The sequence below is a fragment of the Hemibagrus wyckioides genome, linkage group LG18 (genome assembly GCF_019097595.1).
Source record: "Hemibagrus wyckioides isolate EC202008001 linkage group LG18, SWU_Hwy_1.0, whole genome shotgun sequence".
Classification (NCBI taxonomy): Eukaryota; Metazoa; Chordata; class Actinopteri; order Siluriformes; family Bagridae; genus Hemibagrus; species Hemibagrus wyckioides.
The window spans coordinates 17,171,944-17,198,228 of NC_080727.1; the positions used below are offsets into that span (position 1 = coordinate 17,171,944).

At 40.4% G+C, this 26,285-nt stretch overlaps 3 protein-coding genes and 4 non-coding genes across 7 annotated transcripts; 1 reads left to right on the forward strand and 6 right to left on the reverse strand.

Annotated features, from left to right (window-relative positions):
• Positions 1-4: 4 nt before the first annotated feature.
• Positions 5-6,627, reverse strand: dkc1 (dyskeratosis congenita 1, dyskerin). The gene is made up of 15 exons (XM_058415336.1): positions 6,548-6,627; positions 5,611-5,672; positions 5,264-5,350; positions 4,718-4,809; positions 4,339-4,523; positions 3,505-3,569; positions 3,073-3,199; positions 2,731-2,861; positions 2,319-2,462; positions 2,112-2,232; positions 1,790-1,908; positions 1,563-1,666; positions 1,164-1,218; positions 904-1,068; positions 5-630 (listed from the first exon to the last, which is right to left on the reverse strand). Exons 1-15 carry the CDS (start codon positions 6,561-6,563, stop codon positions 562-564), a joined length of 1,542 nt encoding a protein of 513 aa, XP_058271319.1. The 5' UTR covers positions 6,564-6,627; the 3' UTR covers positions 5-561.
• LOC131369658 (small nucleolar RNA SNORD83) lies at positions 1,981-2,057 on the reverse strand. Its single transcript, XR_009207305.1, has one exon. It is a non-coding gene; the product is annotated as a small nucleolar RNA SNORD83 (small nucleolar RNA).
• On the reverse strand, positions 2,543-2,674 carry LOC131369669 (small nucleolar RNA SNORA36 family). Its single transcript, XR_009207317.1, has one exon. It is a non-coding gene; the product is annotated as a small nucleolar RNA SNORA36 family (small nucleolar RNA).
• On the reverse strand, positions 2,949-3,026 carry LOC131369659 (small nucleolar RNA SNORD83). The gene has a single exon (XR_009207306.1). It is a non-coding gene; the product is annotated as a small nucleolar RNA SNORD83 (small nucleolar RNA).
• LOC131369657 (small nucleolar RNA SNORD83) lies at positions 4,602-4,678 on the reverse strand. Its single transcript, XR_009207303.1, has one exon. It is a non-coding gene; the product is annotated as a small nucleolar RNA SNORD83 (small nucleolar RNA).
• A 1,811-nt stretch (positions 6,628-8,438) lies between the features above and the next one.
• Positions 8,439-15,536, reverse strand: tmlhe (trimethyllysine hydroxylase, epsilon). The gene is made up of 8 exons (XM_058415808.1): positions 15,333-15,536; positions 14,525-14,681; positions 13,484-13,660; positions 12,251-12,530; positions 11,373-11,492; positions 10,057-10,293; positions 9,431-9,569; positions 8,439-9,335 (listed from the first exon to the last, which is right to left on the reverse strand). The coding sequence occupies exons 2-8, from the start codon at positions 14,676-14,678 to the stop codon at positions 9,204-9,206; spliced, it is 1,239 nt and encodes a 412-aa protein (XP_058271791.1). The 5' UTR covers positions 14,679-14,681; positions 15,333-15,536; the 3' UTR covers positions 8,439-9,203.
• A 4,199-nt stretch (positions 15,537-19,735) lies between these two features.
• LOC131369266 (protein NipSnap homolog 2-like) lies at positions 19,736-26,081 on the forward strand. Its single transcript, XM_058415809.1, has 10 exons — positions 19,736-19,895; positions 20,636-20,775; positions 21,410-21,455; positions 21,857-21,951; positions 22,363-22,433; positions 22,854-22,994; positions 23,132-23,163; positions 23,662-23,756; positions 25,057-25,140; positions 25,229-26,081. The coding sequence occupies exons 1-10, from the start codon at positions 19,804-19,806 to the stop codon at positions 25,291-25,293; spliced, it is 861 nt and encodes a 286-aa protein (XP_058271792.1). The 5' UTR covers positions 19,736-19,803; the 3' UTR covers positions 25,294-26,081.
• The last annotated feature ends 204 nt before the right edge of the window (positions 26,082-26,285 follow it).

Sequence of the window (26,285 nt, forward strand, 5' to 3'; positions counted from 1 at the left end):
CGTGTAGAAAAAACAAAAAAATCTTATTGGATGCAGCTCTTCTGCATTAGGATTACAAGTTGATCCTGTTTTATATACATAATACAACATAAAGGAGCGCTCTTTAACGTACAAATAAACGCAGAAGACAAGAGCAGGATTTCACATAATGGAAATAATCTTGCCTCTGTTGGGGGGGGGGGGGGTAGAAAAAAAAGAAAAAGCAAAAATACAAATACAAACAAAATAACCATTACTTTTATCTACAGCTTTCAAAAAAAATTGAAAGTTGCAAGCCACGAGTCTGTATACAATTAACATGATGACGAGGGGGATGTGTAATCATTTTCAGAATTAAAAAACCTTCAGGCCTGCTCTCTCTTATGCACTCAAACAGCTTCTAAACAGACTGACTGGAGGTTACAGAAGTCCACTTTAGATACATCATAATCAGTCACTTGGCCGGAACACAGAGCAGGGACCTGAGCAGAGTTTAGGAAAGATCCCAGATAGATAGTCTCGTCACGTCGCCTTCTCCTGACATGCTTGAGCTTTAACAGTCTGTTAGATCGGATCAGATTTTCAGTCAGAACCAGCCTCGGCTTCTTTCGCCTTCTTTTTTTTCTTTTTCTTCTTGGCACTTTCTGTCACCTGTGGAATAAAGTGTGATTATGATGTGTTACACAGCACGTGTCTTACTACAACATGCAAGTGCTCAGGGTAACATAACAGCTTGACTGTGAGAAGGAAATGACAGCCAATAGCAAGCGCTAGCCGATCTGAACAAACCTGCCCGGAGCTTAGCGGGCAAACAAAACAGAGCAGTTGAGTTGAATCGAAGATGTACACAAATGTGAATTAAAATGAAATAATTGTATTGTTCATAACACTTCGGGATGGGTTCTATTTAATTCAGGAGCTCACCTCTGCTTCTTCTTCTGCCGCCGCTTCCTCTGTGGCTTCCGCTGCTTCCTCAGCCAGCTTCATTTTCTTTTCTTTCTTATCCTTCTTCTTTTTCTTCTTCGCCTCGTCTGTCTTTGGGGTTGAGGGCGTGGCTTCGCCTTCGCTTCCGCTCTCGTCACGTTTCCTCTGCGTGAAAAATGGGCAGAAAATTAAAATCCAACCCCAATCTTAAAAACCCGGGACTAAAATCACGAGCTAGAAGAAAGCTGAGGGTTCGCTACCTTTGCTACCGCCTGATTAGCGTCTCCGTCTTCAGCAGCTACGGCTTTGGGTTTACTGCAGAGGGGAAAAAATAAAACATACATGATCAGAACTGTATAAGACAGACAGATATGGTACAGCCAATCAGACGAAAGATCGTGTCCACAAAACCCAGCGCCTGACATACTGACAAGCTGCAGACAGAGCTGACGCGAGTCGTGTGTTTTTCTATAGCAGACAGACTCCCTCTAGAGTCACAGCAGACTAAAAAGGGATAACAGTCTGCGTGAAATGATCGACTTTTCCCTCCAGAAACAGTTTCAAAGTGCAGGGTGCCAATACTTCTGGAGCAGATACAAGCAACGCATTCAGTTAACATCAGAGTTCCAACAGGAGGCGCCAAGGAGAACAAAGTGTACCTGTAGTCCACGTATCCCTCCTTCCAGTTGGCCGGAGTGTTCCCGTTCGGCTTGCCGTGTTTATCTAGGAGCCCCTTCTGGATCATCATTTTCTTCTGACTTGCCTGAAGAGACACAGGTTATGAATTTGGAGAAAAAGAAGAACTAAATACTCTTAAAACACTCTGCATCCCATAATTTCATACAGATGCCAATTTTAATGCACATATAAATATTTTTCACCGTACCTTTGGCCCCAAGCCCCATTTGCGTGGATATGTGTCTCTTTCCATGATGACCCTCTTGATCTTTGCCACAACACCGTGATCGCACGTAGAAATGACCGCCGTGGTCATCAGCGCTACAGCTGCAGAAACACAAATGCTTCGTATTTAAAATCTACTCCATTCCGTATAAAGTGGATCAGAAATCAAATCAGAGCCATCAGTCTCGGGTGATAGATACCAGGTCATCCTCGCACTGAGTGCTAATGCTGTCTGAGTAGCATCATGTGGCTTTAGGGGGGGGGGGGGGGGGCTAATGTTTGAAGTAACTGGACTGAATCGTCACCTGTACAAATGGCTTCTCCTTTAGTTGTAATGACCACGATGTCCTGGTTCACCTCAATGCCATCTTCGTACCTCAGCACGCCTGGCAACATGATTTTGGCACCATAGCAAATAGCGTTGACCTGTTAAAAGAACAGAGCGTACCAAAAAGATCAGCCACAAGCAGCCTGCTTCAGTCCAAACAGAGCAGAAAATCACGAACACACACCGCGCTGTCTTTCATGACGATCCTCTTGTGGCTGACGAGCAGCTTCTCCAGAGGAAAGATGACTCTTCTGAGGTACGTCTCGTCCTTGTTGTGGTCAAACTGCCACTGAGCGTCTAATACGTCATGCATGGTGACCAGAGAGTCCTGACCGAAATGAATAAATAAATGAGGGCATACATGACATCACATATTGCATCTGAATAAAAACCTACAGCTGATGTAGAGGCTGTTGGTGAAGATGTGAAAGCAGCAGCACACGTGCAACCTTATAATTCTCACCTTCAACCATCTGATGTACCAAAGATTAATTACCAGGACTGGGGAAGCAGCCCAGACCTGAACTCAACACTTTGGTGTTAACTTTCAGACAACTGACCAGTCATCTGCCTCACTGAGGCTTGAAGGAACGTACCTTCTCGCCCATAACTCCAGAGCGAACCCTCCTGAGCTCCTGCATCTGCCCTCCGACTCCCAGCAGCAGCCCCAGATGAACGCACAGCGTTCTGATGTATGTTCCTGCCTCACAGCTGACCCAGAAAATCCCTGTAGCATTAAAAAATGTTTCAGAAGCAAAGTTGGGTAAAACATGTGGGAAAAGTCTTACGGGGGGTGGGGGGTCGGGGTGGGTAGTGCCATCAGTCTTGGGTGATAGATAGAAGGTCATCTTTGCATAAAAATGCTAATGCAGTCTATATAGCATCATGTGGCTTTGCTCGGATGCTTAAATGCTTAAAAAGATGGCTAAAGCTCTTACCAAGTCTTTTTTCCGGGTCATATTCGATAAGCTTGCTCTCGTAGATGGTTCGGACTCGGAGCTGTCGCTTGACCGCAGCGATGAGAGGAGGCCTCTGGAACAGAGCTCCAGTGAGACACTCCAGGGCCTGCACAGGATATGAGTTACAGGATTAACACAAGGACATCAACAGAATTAAGCAAAAAATTGATAAACATTTGCGAATTTGAGATCAGCCCCATCAATTCTTCCTTCGTGAAACCTGGCTCTCCAAACCCGCACGTCCTCCAACATCAACCGCGACAGCAGAACGCTGAAGCAGCCGTGAGAAGGCCAGCGGAGAGAGGAGTGCCTGGAGACGCTCAGAGAATGGATAAACGGGTTCATCATGTCACCTCATCGCCCAAAAAAAAAAAAAAACCTGCCCTCAACATTACGTCCTCTAACACTTACCCTCGCGAGCTGGTGTTCGCTCTCTATCGCATTGTGCAGCCGTACTATGCCCACGTACTCTTTGCCTGAAACACACGGCACAAGAGTAGTGAGGAAAGGCCACTGGTTTTACTGGGTGAGGTCACACTCACAGAATAAAAGCATGCTGTTAAAATACCGGAATTTTGCAAGAGCACTTTCACACTTCAGTCTGAATAAAGCAGGAATATTAAAAGGGTAAAATTTTATACTTGTGCTGAACACAGGGAAACCATAGCCTGGGGAGCATGAAGGACTAAAAACACAACCATTTAGCAGTGCGAATCGAACCCTGCTGCAGTTTCCTAGAAAAGCTTGATCTCACTGATTTTTTTTTTTTTTAACTCTGATTGAATCAAACACAATGCTTGAAGCATTTTTCCATATACAGGCTGCTAAACAGAGAAAGACCCAGAGCTGCAGAGCTGAAACCATGCCTGATGTTCTGGAGATCTGCCCCAAACTACGTGACAAGACACCTAACTCATCTTCATAATACATTTATTGAGCACTGGCTCTGTGCATGGGCCATTTTTACAATTTCTAAACATTTGCTTGCATGTCCCTGATCAATAAATGAAATAACAGCATTTGAAGTCCTACATGAGCCCCAGGCAGCAATATTGGTTTGTATAATTACATGCAATCAGGTAAATAAACTTTCCCTCTGTTGATTTGGAGCAGACTGATGGTAGTGAAAGCACCCTGAGATGTTTGGGTAAAGATGCAAAGAAAAAAAAAAAGGAAATCATCTTGCTCCCTTGCTGCTGCAGGGTCTCTAACTGAAAGGGAGCACATGGGGAAACTCTGCCTCACCTGCACTCTGCTGAGATTTGACCAATCGTGTCGCTCTCTCTATGCACACGATCAGACAGCCCGTGACCTTTGGGTCCAGTGTCCCGCTGTGTCCGGTCTTCTCCACACGCAGGATTCGTTTGATCCACGCAACCACTTCATGAGAGGACGGATTGGCCGGTTTGTCCAAGTTAATAAAACCAGATCTGAACAGAAAATGAAGAGAAGTTGCAGCCAAAACGATACAGAGCATCTAACCTCATCCAAGACCAGGCGCTATCAGCAGCCATCAGTCTTGGGTGATAGATAAGAGGTCATCTTTGCACAGAGTGCTAATGCAATCTCCATCACATCATGTGGCTTTGCCAAAACAGAAACGTTACGGATAAAGGAATGGTACCTGACGTAATCCTGAATGGTTCTCTTCAGGGGATTGGAGCCATGAGGCAGAGGTGTGTAGTGTGTGGTCCTGATGTTCAGCTTATCAAAGTTCTAGATCAACCAGACATTTAAAATGAAGAGAGAAAATTATTTATTCGGGTTTTTAAATATTTATCTATAAATCAACCATCAAAAGTGCTACAACAGACAGGATTTTTGTTTTTTTTAAATGTTACAAATAAACCCTTATATTTTTTTTCCTGACCAAACCCCAAGGTTAACTAGCCACTAAACTAACCAGCATTATAAAGGGAGGCTTTAAGAAGCATGTGATCAGACGTGTCCGTTCATCTTTATCAGGGCCACTCTGATCCCTCTACACCTGCTGACCTGAACATCCAGGAAACTGGACGAACAGGTCACCAGGACCCCGACAGTCCAGAACGGACCAAAGGAGCTGCAAAGGGTCCGAACCGGCCGTGCTCAGAGAATGGATAAACACGTTCATCATCTTACATGCCGGGTCAGCCTTCATTGAGAGGAAGACGTTCAAAGTGCCATTTACCTTAAGCAGCAAAGGCCACTGGGACGTGTCGAGTTGAGCGACCTTGGACTCTGGTTTGATGAGGAAATCTCCTGTTTCTTGGATTTCCTGCAAGGAAAAATAATCACTTATTCATGCAAACCTCCAAAACAAATCCATTTGTGATGTGACGTTAAACGTGGACTGTTTTTATGCTAAAATGTCTGCGATTATGTGAAATTATTCAGTGGAAACTCTGAGGAGTGCTCGCTATTAAGGGGGTAAGGAACAGCGGATATTTCACTTGGACCAAATCCAGAACCACATCCAACCTCGCAAATTAAAAACTGAGTGCAAAAAAAAAAAAAAGAAAAAAAAGGCAAAATTACCCCGAGTTCTTCATCAGAAATCTTTGTTTTCTTCTTCTTCTTCTCTTTCTTAGCAGAAGAAACTGAGGAGAAAGGTATGACATGTTGTTTAGTTTAACATTACAACTTCACAGCAACTTTACCATCATGCAAGTTGTTCAACAAAGCTTTCCCAAAATAAAATCAATTCAAATGAAATGATCTAGGACTTAAACTCAGGATGAATCACACTTTAAAATGTTAAAGGATCAGGGCTAAAATGGGCGCAAACACGTGCTCCATACGCACCACGTGGTCCACAGAAATGACTTAATTGCGAGTTATTAATGTTTTTTTCTCTTAATCTATTAAACACTTAATCTTCAAATGCAAGGGCTTTAATCTTATTTTTATTTATTTATTTTTTAACTGACACACTTGCACATTGAATTAATGGACAGTTTCTATTTAAAAAGGATAAAAAAAAAGGTGTTTAGCAGAAGTAACAGAAGTAGCAGAAGTAGCAGATGCAAAAGTGATGTAAAATTATACTTTCCAAATAGCTTCATGAAAAAATTAGAGAATTATAGAAAATTATTAGAGCTTTTCAACTAAAGAAAAATGACTACCAATGCAAACACAAGAGTGTGTATAGTACAGGTCATTAACTAGCAGCTTCTTATTAAAAATAATACACTTATAAGACCGGTATTTTGCATTAATAAATTATATTACTAAAAAAATCCTGCTGGAACTCGTATAAGTGTCAATTAAATCATTATGAAGAGACATGGATTTCCAACGCGCCATGCCGCTGCCTGCTTTATATTACAGACACCACGCTTTGATCAACATTTCTAAAATACAGAAAACATTATCAGCATAATAGATTAGCATAAATCCTATCCTGCTTTTCTTTTCAAATGCAATATAATATTCAAAACGCCGTTTAAAGTACGAGTTCAGAAACAGTACGTACTTTCACAGTCCGCCATCTTCCGTCTGTGCGCCTGCAGAGAACACGTGTGACTTTCCGCGCATGCCTAAAATGAAGCCTCGCCGTCACTCTCGCGATGTTTCGTAGCCTCGCGAGGCTAGGAAGGCGCCATGGTTTTCATAATTGTGTTAGCTTGGATGGTGACCAAAGTGTTTGCATGTCAATATCGAGTATTTTAATAATATACACGTCCCAAAAATATTTTCATCTTTTAAGATTTGCCTTAAAAAATACCCATAGGATTCAAGATTATTGGCTACAGTCATGAGAAAAGTCAGAACCCAATATACAAATCTCATGAATGTAAATTTTTCACATTTAAATGAAGACAAAAGTCTGGCCAGACAAATCATCCATCCATCCATCCATCCATCCATCCATTGTTTATATACGCGCTTATTCCTAATTAGGGTCACGGGGGTCTGCTGGAGCCTATCCAGGCACACATAGGGCGAAAGGCAGGGGTACACCCTGGACAGGTCACCAGTCCATCGCAGGGCCACATGTAGACAGACCCAGACAAATCAAAAGTTTTTTAATGTACTGCTTAAATAGCTTGTTTTCTTCAATGGTGCTAAATACTCAATGCCCATTCTAGCTAGTAAGGCCACACTACCAATCAGTAGTTAACGAACATGGAAATTTATCAAGACATCAAGCTTCTTTGGCCATTCCTCATCTGCACTACCCCATGAATAGTTTCCCTTTCACTGACCAGAACAACATCCACAAAATGATAACGGGGTGTACAGATATGTTTGGAAAGGTCTAACAACCTTCTTAATCTTTTATTCTCCCCTTATTATCCCAGGGTTCATAGCAACCCACAAGTGCAGGGTAAGGCTGGTTATTTTTGTGTTGTAGAGAACCCAGAAATTTGGAGGTTGAAAGTGAAGGTTGACCAGGTGCTCTAGGCCTCTAAGTTCCCACATAAGGCATGTTCACAAACACTGAGCCACAAGACCTGATCTGAAATAGTGCACTGGAACGGATTTATAAGTTGAAGTTGAATGTTCAGGGTATTATAACATATACCCATTGGTGTGTTAAATAGAAGTGTTATACATAGAAAACTAAGGTAGTGGATAACATCCAGCTTCCCAGCATTTTAGAGATGATTGGCAAATGTTTGCTGACTTATCAGGAGGCTTAGGATAGGGTGTGGCCTGTGGAGTAGAAATGTGTGCAGGAGATAAAATCCTTGTTACCCCTTCCGTTCCAAGTGAGAACATTTGAGAATGGAGAAAGCTACAATTACTACCTCAATATCCTCAAAAAAAAAGTGGAGTGAGAGATAGCAGAAGCAGAAACTCTGAACCGGTGAAACATCTACAATTTTGCAAAGTTTGTGCTTTAGTTAGAAGCTAACAATCTTTCCTGGGACATGGTCTGAAATAAAAGCTCAGAGGCAAACTAACTCTGGAAAGCAGTGTTAAGACATTTGATTGTGAAATCTTTGATTACACAGTAATGCTAAAGAAAATGGTGTAACATTTAAATGGACTTTGTAATATTGTGAAGTTTCCCATTGCAATTATTGCATAGTTCTTTAAAACTTCTGATAAAACTCTAAAACAAAATGCTGTATGGAACACCTACGTCATTCATCTTGCAGTTTATTCATTACAAAGTTGTGTACTAGTCGATGCTGCATTGTCGCTTGTCGATTATTGTACTGTCTGTACACAGGCACTTTATGTAGTATTCTGTATGGCTATGTAATGTACTTAGTTCTGTAGTGTTTACTATAGTTGTGTGTTTCATGTATCACCATGGTCCTGGAGGAATGTCATTTCATTTTTACTGTGTACTTCACCAGCTGCATGGGATTGAAATGACAATAAAAGCATCTTGCTGTCTTGGCTTATTTTTAATTTGTTTGGTAGATATATAAATTCAAATCCATCAGACATAATAATAATAATAATAATAATAATAATTACAAAAATAGCTACTAAAATTAAAACAACAGTATTACTTCATGATGCCTTAAATACTGCACTTTAAATATGATCTTACAATAACAATGATCTATTACTGAAAAGTTACTGTAATTTTTTTAAAAATAATTATGTATATATCAGTTTTAAGTAAAATAATAACAGCTGTCTGTTTTCCTGGAAGCTTGATGACTGGAACATCTTACAGTAAATGTACGTCTGTTCTCCTCACAGTAAATTCCAGTATTTTCTTTTTGACAGCATTTTTAAAACGATCTCTTCGCACAATTTTGCCGACATTATGACAGCGTACTACATGAGTTTGCAGGTTCCATAATCTTCATAAAAGGCTACAATACATGCACATAAACCATGTTGTGTGGGTTCAACCCTTTCCACATCAAAACGTTAACATTTACATTTAAAAGCATTACCATGATCACCGAATATCATCGTTGTCAAAGTGCTAGAATTTTTGTTTCTCGTACCAACGAGCTTCATTTCCCTGTGTGTCGTCTTCTAAGGTATCTTTCATTAAACTGACAGAACCATATGAACGATTCCTTGTTGAGGTGATAAGGACCCTTAAAGGCTGTGGGTGTGAACTTCTGACATTCACAGATTTCGTTAATGCTGCAGTTCAGTGTTTTTTGCTAGTCTACACTGATTAAGCTTCTTCTTTGGTGTTGAGCAGATGATCAAACCAGAAGGCCCAGCGAGCGAGCTGTGTTGAGCACGTCATCTCTGGTCAAATAGCCTCCGCAGAGCTGACGGAGTCCTGTGAAGGATTCTCGACCGTGCAGCACTCGCCAGTTATCGATAAAGAGAACCTTAACACAGAAAAGATCCATTAAAAAAGAACTGAACACTCTCTCCTCATAGCAGAGTAAATAATAGACCATATTTTTCCACCAGGTTTTGTTACCTTGCCTGGTTTGAGTTTGACCCACAGCTCGTTCTCGGGTTTCCTGAGCTCATCAGTGAGCTGTCTGTGTGCCACGTACCAGCGCTGAACCATGTTGTGAGGAACTGTGTTGATCACCGCACGGTCATAGTTGTTGTACCTAAGTAACATCAACAACAACTTTCAATGGATTAAATCATTCAACACATTGAAGAAATAAACACATAAGATAGACATTGAGTTTTCAGTGATCCATTCAGACGCTTAGCAGAACTTAAAGAAACAAAAGTGTGCTATTTAAACATTTGCTTTCTGGCCAAGATTTGAGTGGTGCGGCTCGAAAAGAAGGTGTGTCTGTAATACAGGGTTTTTTCCCCTCGTATAATGTTAGACAGGTTTCAGTAGCTTAAAGATGTTTTTTGAATCCTGTTTTCATCTTCATACAGAGTCTCAAATCTGCAGCTACATGCTTCCTCATCGCTTTAGTGATTTCGTTTAGTTTTCTTACCCCTCTAACGTTCACACATGATCGAACCTAAACAAAACTCGACTTTGTCCGAGGATGTAAGCTTCACTGAAGGATAGTGTATGACATGCCGGAACATTACCCCGCTGGTTACACTGTTTCATGTTCATATCGCGAGTACCTGATCATGTAGACTTCGTTGTTCCAGGGGTAGACGCTGAGAACGGGGCCGATGCCGATCATGTGGTTGCTATGGTTACCGAGGTTCTCGATGAACTCGTGTTTGATGGGGACGCGTGAGAGGAGCTCGAAGTTTTCAGGAGATTGCTCGAGCACTTTGTTGGCTGAGTAGAAGCCGTCCACTAACAGAGTCCTGCCGGCGGTTCCCTCGTGTCTCAGACAGTGGAACACCTGAATCCTGCCGATCAGCCAAGTGAGAGGAAGCGACAGTGTCATATGATAAGGCCAGAAAAACTATATTTCAGTATCGTAGCCATCTATTCAGGATGTTCAGGCTTATTTAAATAGTGTATGGATTTTTACTTTAAAAATATGATCTGAAAACCCTATTCTTTTCATTTTAAAGGAATAATATATGTTAATACTGTAAGGAGATTATTATCGCTCTTATCAAAAAGAGCAGAACTTTATAGAAGCAGAGATGTTGTGGTTTAGCGTGGGAGTGCACAAGGAGTGAGGTGCTCTCTCTCTCTCTCTCTCTCTCTCTCTCTCTCTTCCTCCCTGAGCAGTGTGCTAAGCAAGTGTCTATGTGACTGTGAGTAGAGCAAAGCCAAACCTGAGTAGAAAGCAACAAGCAATCTGGGAATCTGCAGCATTATTTGTTTTGGAATAAAACACTTAGTAGTGTGCAAAGGGCATGAACCCAAATAAAAAGCTCACATGCGTTCTTACCCATGGCTCTACTGTGTACTCTATTGAAGCTTTCACCTTCTAGTCCGGTTGGCAAGTTTGTTTGTTTTTGTTTGTTTTCACACTGCATGTCATTTAACAAATCAAAATGTCAGCTGAGGTGTGTGTAGGGATGGGAAAAAAAAAAACCCGGACTGATAGCAGCACTGTCAGACGCATGTTTTCGATCCTGTCTTCTCACCTGCATAAAGAGGAAAAGGCACCAGGGTTCGAGTCAAACGCACGAAACACAGAATAACACAGCAATGTGTTTATTATCAGTTTATTTAGCCTAATGCGCTTGAATGAGGATTTTTTAAGCCCCCAGATCGCAGTTATGCAACAGAGACGTGACTGCCCTCGTGTAGCATCGAGAAAGCAAAGCATACAGCAGAAAGATTAAACTAATCCGGAGGTGGCAGAGGGGAACTGAAATAAAGCAATGATTTCATTAATATCATGTTCTTACTTCCTCTGCGTTTTCAGTAGATACAGAAGAAGAAGGCGCTGAATCTTTTGTCACGCTGTAAGGTCCTGCAAGGTGAGCAGCTATAACTGAGTCAAATCAAAGAAAGTTTGCATACGCACCCACAAGGCTCTTGGAAGTAAGATGTGTCTGTGTGGCGGTCCAGGGCCAGCTTCGTGTACGCTGTGTCACCACGGGAAAAATCCGAGGTGAAACTCCACATTCGGCCGTATATCGTCTCTCTGGAAACAACAGCACAAGTAAAATGAGTGCAGAAAATGTGTGATTTGAGTACAGGAGGCTGGAGTGACATTTCTATGATACACAATAATATGATTTATTTTGATAATAAGAATATAATTATAATATGATATTTTTTGTTAACCAAATACCAGCAAAGAAGCTGTAGTGTTGCTTTAAATATATATATATGTCTTTAATGTCTGCAAAAATGTATTTTTTTTCGTATAAGAAATCCTTATAATAATTAAATAGAAATTTATCCATCCATCCATCCATTTTCTATACCCGCTTTATTCCTAATTAGGGTCACGGGGGTCTGCTGGAGCCTATCCCAGCGCACACTGGGTGAAAGGCAGGGGTACACCCTGGACAGAATTTTATTTGAGCATTATTCTGTACAGAATTTTAATATCAAATCAGCCAGTATCTCTAAACCTGTGACATTTCTGAAAAGCATATTATTTATCACAATATCAATACAATATCATCCTAATGGAGGCTGTAAACTAAAGATCATCACCATCGGTATCGTATTTGACCATCGGGTCACTTTAGATCAGGTTTGCTGATGTAGTTTATTTTATTCTGTGATTGTTATACTAACTGATATGATAGATAATTCCTATGATGCATATTCATATGGTGTTCTAGCACCAGTACGTGTAGATGCTCAGATATCAGTTATCAGTTATCACTGTCATTTATCTACAGAATATAATGTACAAAAGTTTCAAAAGTATTATTAAAAACATCTCACCTGATAATGCTAACTCTTTTGGTCACTGTTTCGGTCGCGTCGATCGTGGCCGGAACGTCCTCTACAAACGCGATACCGTACAGTAAGAAGTTGTTCAGAAATGTCTTCAGCTCTTCATCACAGCTCATAAACTTTTCCCAGCTGGCTGAAGGCACCTTGGCATTGGAGTAAATCTCTGTGTTCCACAGGATGCGCGGTTGCATAGCACTCCATTTCTGGCCCTCGTAGCTGTTCTTTGCCAACCACTCTAGGTTGTACCGTGTAATGTGACCATCAGGCCCTACAGAAAGCAAAACACAGAGTCGAAATTAATTATAAAACACCACTTATGAACAAAAACGAGCTGAACGATGTCATGCCACAATTCCTGAGCCAACCTTTGGGCTTTTGTAAGATGCTGCACCTGCTTTGATGAAAAGGTGCAGGCTTTTTGTTGGTACCTTGAATAGTGAAGCCTACATGAGGGGGCGGAGCCTTTTCTTACAAAGCCCCACAGTTATGGAGCAGCCTTCCAATTAGTGTTCAAAACTAAAAAAGTCTAAACTTTGGCTGAAAACCTATTTAAAACCTATATTTTAGCACCCAGATGAGGATGAATCTCGTTCCTCTCAAGGTTTCTTCCTGTTTCATCTGAAGGAGATTTTCCTTGCTGACACAGGAAAAACAAAAGTTTGTATCTCGGCTCCTGAGTTGACTTCTATGGCGGATACACATACCTGTTCTAAATGATTCCTTACACACTTCCCAGACAAGATAACGCACAATCTCGCTTCTCTTTTGGTCAAAGTAACAGCTAGATGATCATCTCAGGCTGCAGGTTACTAAATAACCCCTCTAATTTCACATATACAGTAACATCTCAAGGTGAACGGAACGATCGCCTCGTCAGCAATCTGCTGAGGCCTTTTATAAGAGTCAAAGTTCTTATCTTTCCTACATGGCCTTATCTTTGCTTGGTGAAGATCTACCCAGCTTTGCATTGGCACAAAGTCAAACATCTGATGGAAAAATAGAAAAGATGGAAATGATCTTCTGGAGAAAAAGACTATGATAACAAAGAAGTAGTGTTGAGTTTTACACAATAAACTTTTAAGTCTGTTAAAATAATAATAATAATAATAATAATAATAAATAAATGAAAGATTGTTATAGCTAAGGAAAAACAGGTTGTCTTATTCAAATAAAAGAACATGAAGATAAATGATTTCAGTTTATAGACAGACTGGGATTTACATGTAAGGAAGAGATTCTCCTCGTCCACTCGGGTCTTCGTGGGTCGGATGTTGAGGTCAATGCCGCCGGTGTCCAGGTTACGCTGGTTGGTTTTGGAGTTGTAGCACGAGGCCGAGCGACAGTGATCCCTCAGCCACACGTAGTTGAAGTGCATTACATGACCACCGTAACGGAGCTCTGCAGATTGAAACATCACGTCATTTCATAATGATAAATAAACAACAGATATTTCAAAAAGATTACTAAGTAAATTTTCTCATTTTAATACGTTTCTGAACTAAGAGCTCGTACACAGGGATGCGGAGATATAAGCGGATGCTTGAATACTTTCCAGATCCAATTAGACTGAATATATAACCTCTATTGAACCAAATACTTTCTTGTTATAGAATGAATGCAGTATGTTCTTTTATTATTGTTGCATCAAACAACTACTTCTTTGTAAATATATACATATATATTTTTATGAGATGACCTTGCCAACTGAGAAACATGTTATTCCTGGAAAGTGAATATTTCCATAAGCAGAACAGCTGTAAAAGTGTCAAAATGACATAAACAGATGTTGTTTCGCGATAAAAGTTAAACTAGAATGAAAAAATAAATAAATAATTAGATTTTTAAAATGTGTGATGTGAAGTATCATAATAAAAGGAGCCTCTATGGTCCAGAGAGAATAAAGAAGAGACTGTCTGTTTATATTCAAATGTAAGTTGAGAATAGGAAGTAAACTCTTCCAAAAGAGTTTCCAAAATATTACATGCATCTATAAACATTTCAAGAATTAATGCGTCGGAAAAGTGTAATAAAAGTGTTCTAACACTGTGCTGTTATGTGAAAACAATCCACTGCAGGGTGGGAACGTATCACACCTCTGCAGTGTGGATTATCATTCCTTACTTAAGAGTGAGAATTTGTTTTGACAGCAGCTACGTGAGCAATGCCTTCACTTTGAGAGCGCAGTCAGGCTGCGTAACAAACATTAACTGCTTGAACACTGTTTAAGCCCGACACGCATCCGTGCAGGTGACAAACACGTACCGAAGCAGTCGTCTAACAGCTGCCAGTTACACGTATCCTGAGCCGCTGTGTGCTGGCATCTTTTCCTTCCAACCAGCACGGGGACACAACCCCAGGCACGGGACGCAGACCTCACAGACCCTCGCAGCTTCAGAAACGTCTGGATTAAAGCCATGATCTGCAAAACGGTCCATGCAATCTTAATAAAATACCTGTACGCACCTGAGGACTCATTTTATTGTCAGTTCATTTTAAAGGCCAATGACTAAGGAATTGGTTGAGTTGGTTTATAGTAAAAAAAACAACAACAAAATGTAGTGCATAGAGAGATTACATTTTAGACATCTTTTTGGTTTTAACATCAGAAATTTTGTTTCAAGTTCAAATCCAAGCGGACTCGGTTCTGTACTGGAGGAAGACCTTTAACCTTCCTGGATTGCAAGAGGCTTTGAATAAAAGCATAAAGCATATGTTTTGAATATAATGAGTTATATTTTATTTAATATAATTCACACTTGCAATTCAATACTGTTTTTTTTTTTTTGTTTGTTTCGATACTGTAAACTTTCTCTACTCTGACGCAAGTGCAAACAGTATTTATTTATTTGCTTGCATTATAGTTATTAAATAAATGCTATAATAAATCCCTGTCTACGTTGGATGTACAGGATGATGTTTTGTAATTACAGGATTCAATTCTGAGCTGATGCACGAGTGCAAGATCTGATTTTTTGTATAATAATCGTTTGGTTTTTCTTTCTGTAAATGCATAAATGCAATTGCATGCTCAAATATAGATCAGTAAACAAATCGCATAAAGCATACTCACACATGCGTGTTAGAAAGATGGAAGAACTTCACTCTCTCACTCTCTCTATCTCTCTGCCTCTCTCTCTCTTTACTCTTTCTTCAAATTGACCTTTAATTCACACCTTTCATGAAAAACATAAAGCTGCAGTTACGAAAATTAATCATTAAACTGGAGAGCCTGCGATCGCACTGTCTTTTATCTCTCTCTCTCTCTCTCTCTCTCTCTCTCACCCTCTTTCGCTCTTAGCGGGGATAACAGGACCGCGCACGCGCGCCACGTTCACGCGGCTGGGTGAGAAAATCATCACTCCCATTGGGTCGTTCAGCCTCTGGCACCGCCCACAAACGTCGTCATTGGCTGCCTGGATCGACAGCATCTCCCAGAAGCACCCTTGAAGAAAATGGGCCCTCAAAGTGTTTTGGAAGAATGCAGTGGTGTAAAACAGGACCCTGGATATTTAGGGACCCAAAGCAACAATTTACTCAAATTTCCCCCCACCACTCATGATAATTAGATTTAAAATGCAAGAAGGAATAGAATTATTCTTAATGAGGTTCTATCTTATATTAATTAATACTTCGTTACAGTAGACGAGGGGGGAAACAGATCCCTGAACAAGAAAATGATATTAATGAAATAATAATAATAAATAGCACCTTAGTTAAAGTACAGTAAGATAGCTGTTACAAAGATGACACTTCACCATATTTCCATATATCACCTGACAAATGACCATTAGATCATAGGGCAGGTGATGTCTAAGGTCCCGTCCCATGGGCCAAATGTTCCAGACAGATGTGATTGGTCTGAGCCTTTCTTAGAATGTTTGCTCCAATTTTTCCCTTTCACTTGACAGCAGACCGTGTGAAGGCAGATACCTAAACAGCAAGTGTTCTCCGGGTTCACTTACAAATGCACTTAGAGAATGATATTTAGTCATGGCTACAGACGAAAAGCGCAGGGTTAACAGTGAGAAGGAGCGATTTATAAGATTAAAAAAGAGCTGGAAACCGCTAAGCATGGAGAACTGAATTCTTTAAAAGAGTCTTTAGCTAAAGCAGACTGACAACCATTTCTTTATTTCAAAAGACAAATCAATTTATAGGATTTCTGATTATGTTAGTTTAATTATTTTTAATGTAATGTTTGTCTTTCGTCACTTGTGTTGGAGTTGCTAAACTTATACTCAGATATGAGTAAACGTGATAGCTTTACTCTATGATAATATATGATATATATATTATATGATAATATATATATATATATATATATATATATATATATATATACAGTATATATAACATTTCATGATTGCGACTCCTAGCATTATTTGTGCTAGTTGTAATGTTAATTGCATTTTTTGTTCATTTCCCACCACAATGAGGTCACTGTGCTCATATGACATATGATATGAATCACATGAACATCTATTTTAAAATTCCTGCTTGGTCCTGCTCGAAACAAAACTCCAAACAAAAGATTTGTTTTTTCACAAAAAGAAGTGTTTTTTTACGGCCCGTGCGACGCTGCACCCTAGTGCCCTAGTCAAGACGGTGGTGTAGAAGTTATTTTGGAGTTGAAACAATTCAATTCAATTCAATTTTATTTGTATAGCGCTTTTCAACAATGGACATTGTCTCAAAGCAGCCTCACACAACATGAGAAACATAGTACAGAAGTCCTAGATTAATATTAGACAAAATCGTCCCTAGTGAGCGAGCCTGAGGCGACTGTGGCAAGGAAAAACTGCCTTAGATGGTATGAGGAAGAAACCTTGACAGGAAACTCATCCTCATTTGGGTGACACCGGGGACTGTGTTTTTAAATTATTATGAACACCACAGAGTGTGATTATGGACAATGTCCTTTCTACAGTCATATACAGTCAGTTGGAGTTGTGTGATGCAGATCCAGCATGTTATTGTGTGTATTAATGAGGAGGTTGTTGTTATCCAAGTCCACATAGGGCTGGCATCTCTACTTTGAATGCTCAAAATCTTCACGAAGCAGAATCTAACTGGAGCCGATCCATCTCTGGATGCCTCAGGATCCTTGCAGGGTTGGCCTCTTCTCACTGAAGGCCTCCTGGAGCTGACACAATCTCTAGATGCCTCGGGATGGGTAGAAAAAGTGAAGCAAGTAGAAAGGAATTAGCGTAGCTGCTGGTCATAATATTAGCAAGCACTAGATGATAATGTGCATTTAATCACATGTACTGGAACACAAGGTTATGGGATGTATTATGTGTATGCCTGGCTAAAGAGATATGTCTTTAATCTATGTTTAAACTGGGAGACTGTGTCTGAGCCCTGAACACTGTCAGGAAGGCTAGTCTAAAGTTTAGGAGCTGAATACGAAAACACTCTTCCCCCTTTAATAGACTTTGATATTCTGGGAACTACCAGAAGTTTTGTGATCGTAATGAGCGTGACAGATTGTAGCATGTTAGAAGACTGGTTAGATACATGGGAGCTAAAACATTTAGAGCCTTGTACATAAGTAGTGATAGTTTGTAATCAATTCTAAACTTAACAGGTAGCTAGTGCAGGGATGATTATATTGGGGTTATATTTTCATATTTTCTTTATCTGGTAGGAACTCACTACTAACTGTAGCTTGTTTATTGAAGATGCAGGACAACCACCTAGTAATGCATTACAATAGTCAAGTCTGGAGGTCATGAATGCATGAACTAGCTTTTCTGCATCAGATACAGACAAAATGTTTCTAAGCTTGGCAATATTTCGAAGGTGGAAGAAGGCTGTTTTTGTGATACTGGAAATATGATTTTCAAAGGACAAGTTGCTGTCTAATATTACTCCCACGTCTTTCACTGTCGAGCTAGTATAAATAGCACATCCTTCTAAAAGCAAGTTGAATTGTGAGAGCTTCTGTGTACTGGTTTTTAGACCAATAAGTAATATCTTTGTCTTATTGGGATTTAGTAATAGAAAATTATAGGTCATGGAATCTTTTACACACTCAGTTAAGTTGTCTTTATTTGGCACATATACATTACAGCAAAGTGAAATTCCTATCCCAGAGTGCAGGGTCAGCCATGATGCAATGCCCCTGGACCAGGGTGGGTTGGGGGCCTTGCTCAAGGGCAGTGGCAGCTTGGCAGTGCTGTGGCTTGAACCCTGAGCTTCCAGTCAATGACCCAGCATCTTAACCACTTGAGCTACCACTGCCCCATCTAAATCATCTAAATCTACACAAAATTTAGATATTACATTTGGTTTTGATGCTATGTATAACTGGGGTATTGTCAGCATAACAATGGAAACTAATCCCATGCCTTCTAATGATGTTACCCAAGGGAAGCAGGTATATTGAGAGAAGCAGAGGTCCTAAAACTGATCCTTGTGGGACCCCATATTTCACTGGTATTACTGGAACTATTCACTGGATAGTTCTCCATTTAAATCTACAAAGTGGTATCGATCAGACAGGTAGGATCTAAACCATTTTAATGCCTGTTCCTGAATACCTGTGTAATTTTGTAAGGAGAATGTCATGATCTATAGTGTCAAATGCAGCACTAAGACCAAGTCATTTGTGATTTTAACTAGCGCAGTTTCACATGGATGGCAGGACCCAAGGTTTCCCAGCAGAACATTGCCCAAAGCATGACACTGCCTCCACTGGCTTGCCTTCCAGTGCATCCTGGTGCCAAGTGTTCCCCAGGTAAGTGATGCACACGCACCCGGCCATCCATGTGATGTAAAAGAAAACGTGATTCAATAGACAAGCCCACCTTCTTCCATTGCTTCTTGGTCCAGTTCTGATGCTCACATGCCCATTGTTGCCACTTTTGGCAGTTCACAGGGGTCAGCATGGGCACTCTGACTGGTCTGCAGCTATGCAGCCCCATACACAAACAAACTGTGATGCACTGTGTATTCTGACACCTTTCTATCAGAACCAGCATTAACTTCTTCAGCAATTTGAGCAACAGTAGCTCGTCTGTTGGATCGGATCACACGGGCCAGCCTTCGCTCCCCACGTCCATCAATGAGCCTTGGCCGCCCATGACCCTGTCGCCGCTTTACCACTGTTCCTTCCTTGGACCACTTTGGATAGATACTGACCACTGCAGACCGGGAACACCCCACAAGAGCTGCAGTTTTGGAGATGTTCTGATCCAGTCGTCTAGCCATCACAATTTGGCCCTTCATCAAACTCGCTCAAATCCTTACGCTTGCCCATTTTTCCTGCATCCAACACATCAACTTTGAGGACAAATGTTCACTTGCTGCCTAATATATCCCACCCACTAACAGAGGAGATAATCAGTGTTATTCACTTCTCCTGCTCATAACGTTATAACAATAATAATGAACACTTTCTCCTCATAATACAGTATAACGTAAGGCAAACAGCGGCAACACGACACTATGCTGCCGTCTAGCGGTGGATGGTGGAATGGCGCCATAGCCCAGGCTGCGGTTATGTAGCAGGAACCGCGTCTGCTCGACATTGAGGAAAGATGGCGACCAGAGTCCTTCAGAGCCTGGGAAAGGGCCTGCACCAGGCTAGTAACGGGTTACTACCGAAACAGCAGGCGGCATTAACAGTCAGGTGAGCTTCGTATTTGACGCATGAGATGCCTAAACACACATTGCCGCCGCGAAAGACTTTCCCTATATTATTTAGCTCGTTTTACTCTCTGTTTACGCCTCAACCGCCTGTATCCTCTATCTCTAGTAGCTGCCAGCTCGCTAGCAGGCTAGGCTAAGTTAACTAAACCGCCGTTTGAATGGTGTGTGTGTGTGTGCGCGCGCGCGTGTGTGTGAGCGTTATAAGCTTTCCTGAGGAGATTTAGATTCATGTGTCGTAGCTCATATGTCCGGCACAGTGCGTCTCATTAAAGGACTTTAGTTTAGTTTACTTAACCAGGAGGGCTGTTTTTGTTAGAAGTTTGAGTGAAGTGCAGGTCTTGAAACACACAGCACTGGCCACTAGCACTTGAGCTCAAGGTCACAGTCAAAGCCATGTTCTAAAGAGATAAAAAGTTGGATTTTGTGACCAGGGACATTTTTTAGATGTCAGTTGAATATCTATGTAATGTGTAATAATATAGAGGAGTGTATGAATGTGTAGATCTGACATTCTACAGGGAGTTCAGGAGAGAAGTTCAGCAGCGTCATGGCTGGCTGCTGTCAAGGAAAAAGCAATGGAGGGTGTGTGTGTGTTAGAGAGAGAGAGATTACAGGAAACTCTGATGCACGTTAGTCTCCATGCTTTATGTCTTTCAGAATTGTGTCATTGCTTCTCACCACCGTCTCTTACAGTCTATTCATCTCCCTCTGTCTTCTCAGAACCCTGTCTGCGTCCTCGAACCGAAACCGTGAAGACAGCTGGTTCAAATCTCTCTTCGTGCGAAAAGTTGACCCCAGGAAGGACGCACATTCTCACCTGCTGGCCAAGAAAGAGGACCTTAACCTGTATAAAATTCAGTGTAGGTTCCCATTAAACAGCACATGACTACCGTGCGATAGGCTTGTGCGATATTTATTTGATTTACTGTTTCAGTAAGCGTTATTATGACTTAATTGATTGATTATTAATTGTACAGGAGGAGTGAGAATAATAATAATAATAATAATAATAATAATTTCAGTTGTGAGGTCGGGAGCTGCTTGCCAGGCAGAGACAATAACAAAAACATTACAGAAGTGCACTTTTTCTAATTATCATCACAGATATCTTCTAGGACTTCATTTTTCTGTCCATTTTGGATCGTTTTCAGCCAAAATGCTTCTGCGACATGTGCAAAAGTCAAAATATATATACTATACAGTTGATGTTGACTGTAAAGGTGTGTAATGTTGGTTAACATTATATCCAACCTACATCGGTAGATTTAAGGAACTCGAACCGTTGGTGAGTTTAGCCGAGAGCGTGCGAGATTATACGAGGATGACAAAGCAGCGTAACTACGGCGATTAAATCATTATATCGCACAAGCCTACTGTTCAACACGTTGCATTGTTTTGCTAGGCAAGATTTACACTGGAGTTACGTGCAGATTTGTTCCTTTAGTCAGCCGAGGCACAGTTCTTTGCAATGCATAACATGCCTTTCTTTTACAGTTCACAATGTCAAGCCAGAGTGCCTTGATGATTATAACAAACTTTGGTAAGATCATCCATATTGAGATGGTGCTGTGTAGTAGTTGGTGTGTTTCATGAATTCTCTCCTAACAAAGTACAACATTTGATTTCTTTTTCTATTCTATTCAGTCATTAGTAGTTTTTTTAATTTCTTTATGTACATTGACAGTGATTGCCTTTGATCCAATGCATAATTTGCAGCTTTCACTTGTGCTTCAGGGAAAATAATAATTGGGTAATATTTTGGAAAGCTGTGCTTTGGTTCTACATGCAAATCAGCTCTGTACATTTATGCTAGCGGAATTCCAATGCAAAGATTTCTAAAAAAAAAAAAAATTTTGTGTAGATGGGTGTGATCATGGAGCAGTCTTGTCTTACAGCTGAGATGTTTATATTAATATGGATCATCTGCTTCTGCACACACAGTGAACAAGTCTTGCCCTCTATCCACACCAACCCTGATTATCCGTGTGAGCTGGTGGGAACCTGGAACACGTGGTATGGAGAGCAGGATCAAGCAGGTACGTATGAGTTTGGTTTTCCATATAGTGTTTTATTCTACTTACACCACAGCAATTCCTTAGCACTAAGAATTTTATGAAATTTACAAGAGTCTCACATTATGATGAAACAGTTCCTGTTCTCATTTACATTATAGCAGCTATAAACGCTCCCTCCTTCACCATCTTCTCTTTTTTTCCCTCTCTTGGTGCTGATTAGAAATGAAGATGTTAGAAAATTGTTAGATGTTAGAAAATTTTAAGTTACAGTTTTCCATAAATTTTATATATTTCGCTATTTTGAGACATCAATCCAGATTCAAGTCTTTCTACTTTCAGCAATCAAATACAGTGAAGCAGTCACCTTATTGGATATTTATTCATGTTTTCTCTTGACCTGCTTGCCAATATGTCACTTTTTTTTTTCCACAGTTCATCTGTGGAGATACAGAGGAGGCTACCCTGCCCTGACTGATGTCATGAACAAACTCAGGAAAAATAAGGTGTGTGTGCATGAGGTCTTCAAGAAACTATAATGACTTTACCGTGTCTTAAAACCTGACAAAAACTCTTAAGAGCCTCCATCATGATCACATGCTGCTGAATTTTGGCGTTAAATCAGAGACTTTTTAAACTCTCAAATGAATATAATCCAGATGAGATAGTAATAAGACACTAAGTAATCTTCTGGATATCTATTAAAGCTGTAAATCTAAATCTATACACTAAACAGTTTGGCTTCTATGAGCCCAATATCTGGTGGTGTACTTTGCACTTGGGTTGTTTTTATTATACTCTTGTTCTTGTACTGAAGTATTTTTGTGTCTTCGTGCTCACAGGGAAGTCACTAACAAAATTCTGTCACTTTTCATTGACTTGAACTGAGCTTTTATGGGAAATTTTAATGTCATGTGCCTCATCAGGAGTTCATGGAGTACAGAGAAAAGCGAGGGAAGATGCTGCTGTCTCGCAGAAATCAACTTCTGCTCGAGTTCAGCTTCTGGAACGAGCCTGTGCCCAGAGCTGGACCCAACATATACGAGCTCAGATCCTACCAGCTCCGGGTATGAAACACATCGCAGAGTTTGTTTAGTGATTAAACATTCTAGAGGCTCTACATTACATATACATAGCTATTTGAGCTGTGATGTAAACCATGTCTGTAGTGTTTGATTAAATGTTTGCATGTTTTCTCTCCTAGCCTGGAACGATGATCGAGTGGGGAAATTACTGGTAAGAACATTTAAATAGTAAATTTATATCATTCGTGTGTGTGTTTCTTTTTCAGTAACATACGCTAGGCAGATTTAACCTTCTATAATTGGTTTTCTTATTGTCTCTACAGCTGTTGAAATTTGAGAACGCAGGGTAACATGCCTCCAGTCAGTGAAATAGAATATATCTTTTTAAATGAATCCCCAATTTGGTCGTTTTTTTGCTTGCCGTAATTTTTCAATACTCGTAAGTTATTGCCTGCTTAAATTGAAAATCTGCCATCTATGAATCACTCAATTCTGCATGTCTGTATGCGCAACTGATTAAACACAGTGAAATTAATATTGTAAATAAATCTGGTGATTTGACGACGGCAGACGTTTTAGCACAGCTGGTTTAAGGTAAGCGTTGTCCAGTTGTGATCCGATCCATATGAAACAGTTTTTAACATCATGTCTGAACAGGGCAGTTGTCCATTGCTGCAGGTCTGATAAAGTGGCTGTGATGTGTTTTCAGGGCTCGGGCTATTGAGCTCCGACAGCAGAACAACGAGGCTGTGGGAGGCTTCTTCTCTCAGATCGGAAATTTGTACATGGTTCATCACCTGTGGGGTGAGTCTGATTCACATGTGCAAATTTAAGCTATGTATACACACACACACACACACACACACACACACACACACACACACACACACACAACATTCTCTCCAGTCAACGTTCCCGCTCCTGGTTACTGTAGTAATAATGTTTTTCTTCTCTGACGAGTTCCACTTGACAACAAATCAGATTTCTTGTCACAAAGACATCTAAATCATTCTGGACGGAAATTGGTGTTTGTGTATAAAATTCAGCAGTGTGTGTATCTGCATCATATCATATACAAGATGAAGCAGATACAGCATTTCCATGGATCGGATACAGACCTACCGTCTTCACTCCCATTGGTGCACCAATTCGCTCCATATTTGCATACGTCACCGGACACGCCCCCATCTAGTCGCTGTTGCTAATACAGTAATCCCCCCTTTATCGCGGGTGGGTTTGGAACATAACCCCTGTGATAAACAGGGGATTACTGTATTAAAATCTGTGATACACGGACGCCACCCCCAGATGCTTTTTTTTTTAATTGTTTAAGCCGTAAATGACCCTCCCACACTCTTTAAACACACATAGAAAACATTTTCAAGCATATAGTGAGATGAATTTTGGGTAAATTCATAGAAATATCTCATTTATAGTGAGTACTGTATGTATGGATGTTCCTTGCCAGAAGCCTTAGAAGTTGCAGAGCATTTGGGCGACATAATAGGGCTTGCAGAAAAACCGTAAAAATACAGCGTACACAGAACAAAACGAAAGTGATAAGCGAGGAATTGGGATGCTGGAGAATCCTGCTTCCCTTTCCCCAACCACACGCATAGCCAGCAGCCAATCAGTGCCAGCAGTGATTAAATGAATGGGGCATTCCAATTGGCCGGACTCATTCCTTCTTCCGTACTCTATTTTGATTTTCAGCATCCGCGCATTGCTAAACAAAGCTACGTGTTCTTATTAACATTTTACTTCGTTTTCAGTTAATGTTTATATTATATTTTTATTAATAAATTACCTCATTTCAACATAAGGTTTGCGGATACCGCGATATACCGGGAAAATCCGCAAAAAAAAATTAGCTATGTTTCAAATAAAAATCCGCAATAAATGAACCGCGATATAGCGGGGGATTACTGTATCGCTAAATGATTTCCAGTCGCTTTGGCTCTGTGAGTCGCTGTATAGATGGGTTTAGCGAAGAGATGGGTTTTAATTTCTCTAACAAAATCTGTTTGTTAGAATCCATGTTTCCAGTCTATACCCGATAATTACATATGCGATTAAAACGCTTTAAAACGTTTGCCTCTTTCAGCATATAAAGACCTGCAGTCAAGGGAGGAAACTAGAAACGCAGCTTGGCAGCACGAAGGCTGGGATGAAATTGTCTACTATACAGGTGAGTCTGAACACAAAAAACTGAAAGACAAAGTTGACTTACAAGCCTCTAACACTATGTATTTCTTCATTTGTCCTGTTGTCATTAGTTCCTCTGATTCAGCACATGGAATCGAGTATAATGATTCCCCTGAAGATTTCGCCTCTGAAGTAGCTTCCTCACGAAGACCCAGACAGAAAATCAAATCTGTTTTCATTACAAGATTCCAACCAGATTTTCAGTCAGATTTTGCACTCCGGTAGATCTCAGCTCAGTTTTGGAAAACAAAAAAAAATTTGTAGCATTCAAACATGTCTCCTTTTTTCTTTTGCTGTTTTGTTTACTGATTAGATTTTGTGCTGCCATTTTGATCAGAATCTCTCACCAAAACATATGAATTACGTAAGCACTTCTCTGATTCGCGTGATGAAACCTTGCCGACGTTTTCATTAAAATCCGGTCGGGATTTTAGTTTCAGCTGTCATTTCGTTTTGTGATGATGTTACCTTTTTCCCCCCCTGATTTCTAACATGCTTGTTGTTTTGTTACACTATTATTTTTTTTTTATGTGTGTGTGTGTATACTGAGTAGGAGACATTGATCAAAACATCCTGATGTGGAGTCGATAACATTTCTTTTCCCTCCTTCATATTTACTGTAGTTCAGTTTTATAATTGTAATCATAGATCTGTAATAGAAACCGAACCCTGTGTGGTGATGAATGCAGGAATCTTGTATGCAGAAATAAATGCCTGAAACAAAAATTACACACATTGAATAATACACAACACTCTTTTTTTTTTCTCTAATAGACCCAAGACTCGATAGTTTCCTCAATACTGAATGTGGATATGAGAAATGCAACGAGTTTATATTTATATTTGAACTGATATGAAGTGTGAAAACAGTTTAAATGCGACGACCCTTTCAGCTGGGGTTCGAATAAACTTCACTGAATTTTCTTTGGTTTGCAGCTGTGGTGTTTGTCCAGTTTATTATCCAGTCACTGACTCAATTCCAGCTGTGACTCGTGTAACGGACTGTCGTGTACATGTGTACATTTTTTAACCCAGAGATCATCCTGTTGGAAAAAAACAAAACAAATGAGTAATGATTATCAGAGAAGGTGGAAACATTTGGGGAAAACGGGCAGGATGCAGTTCAAC

Coding starts and splice junctions, on each gene's coding strand:
- LOC131369266 (XM_058415809.1), top strand. CDS start 19,804: ATGGCGACCAGAGTCCTTCAGAGCCTGGGAAAGGGCCTGCACCAGGCT. Junction 22,995..23,131: donor TCAGATCCTACCAGCTCCGG/GTATGAAACACA, acceptor TTTCTCTCCTAG/CCTGGAACGATGATCGAGTG. Junction 23,757..25,056: donor CATGGTTCATCACCTGTGGG/GTGAGTCTGATT, acceptor TGCCTCTTTCAG/CATATAAAGACCTGCAGTCA.
- dkc1 (XM_058415336.1), bottom strand. Junction 5,351..5,610: donor TTTCTGATGAAGAACTCGGG/GTAATTTTGCCT, acceptor TTTTCCTTGCAG/GAAATCCAAGAAACAGGAGA. Junction 4,524..4,717: donor ACCATTCAGGATTACGTCAG/GTACCATTCCTT, acceptor TTTTCTGTTCAG/ATCTGGTTTTATTAACTTGG.
- tmlhe (XM_058415808.1), bottom strand. CDS start 14,678: ATGGCTTTAATCCAGACGTTTCTGAAGCTGCGAGGGTCTGTGAGGTCT. Junction 12,531..13,483: donor GGAGAATCTCTTCCTTACAT/GTAAATCCCAGT, acceptor TGCTTTCTGTAG/GGCCTGATGGTCACATTACA. Junction 9,336..9,430: donor TCAAACTCAAACCAGGCAAG/GTAACAAAACCT, acceptor TTCTGTGTTAAG/GTTCTCTTTATCGATAACTG.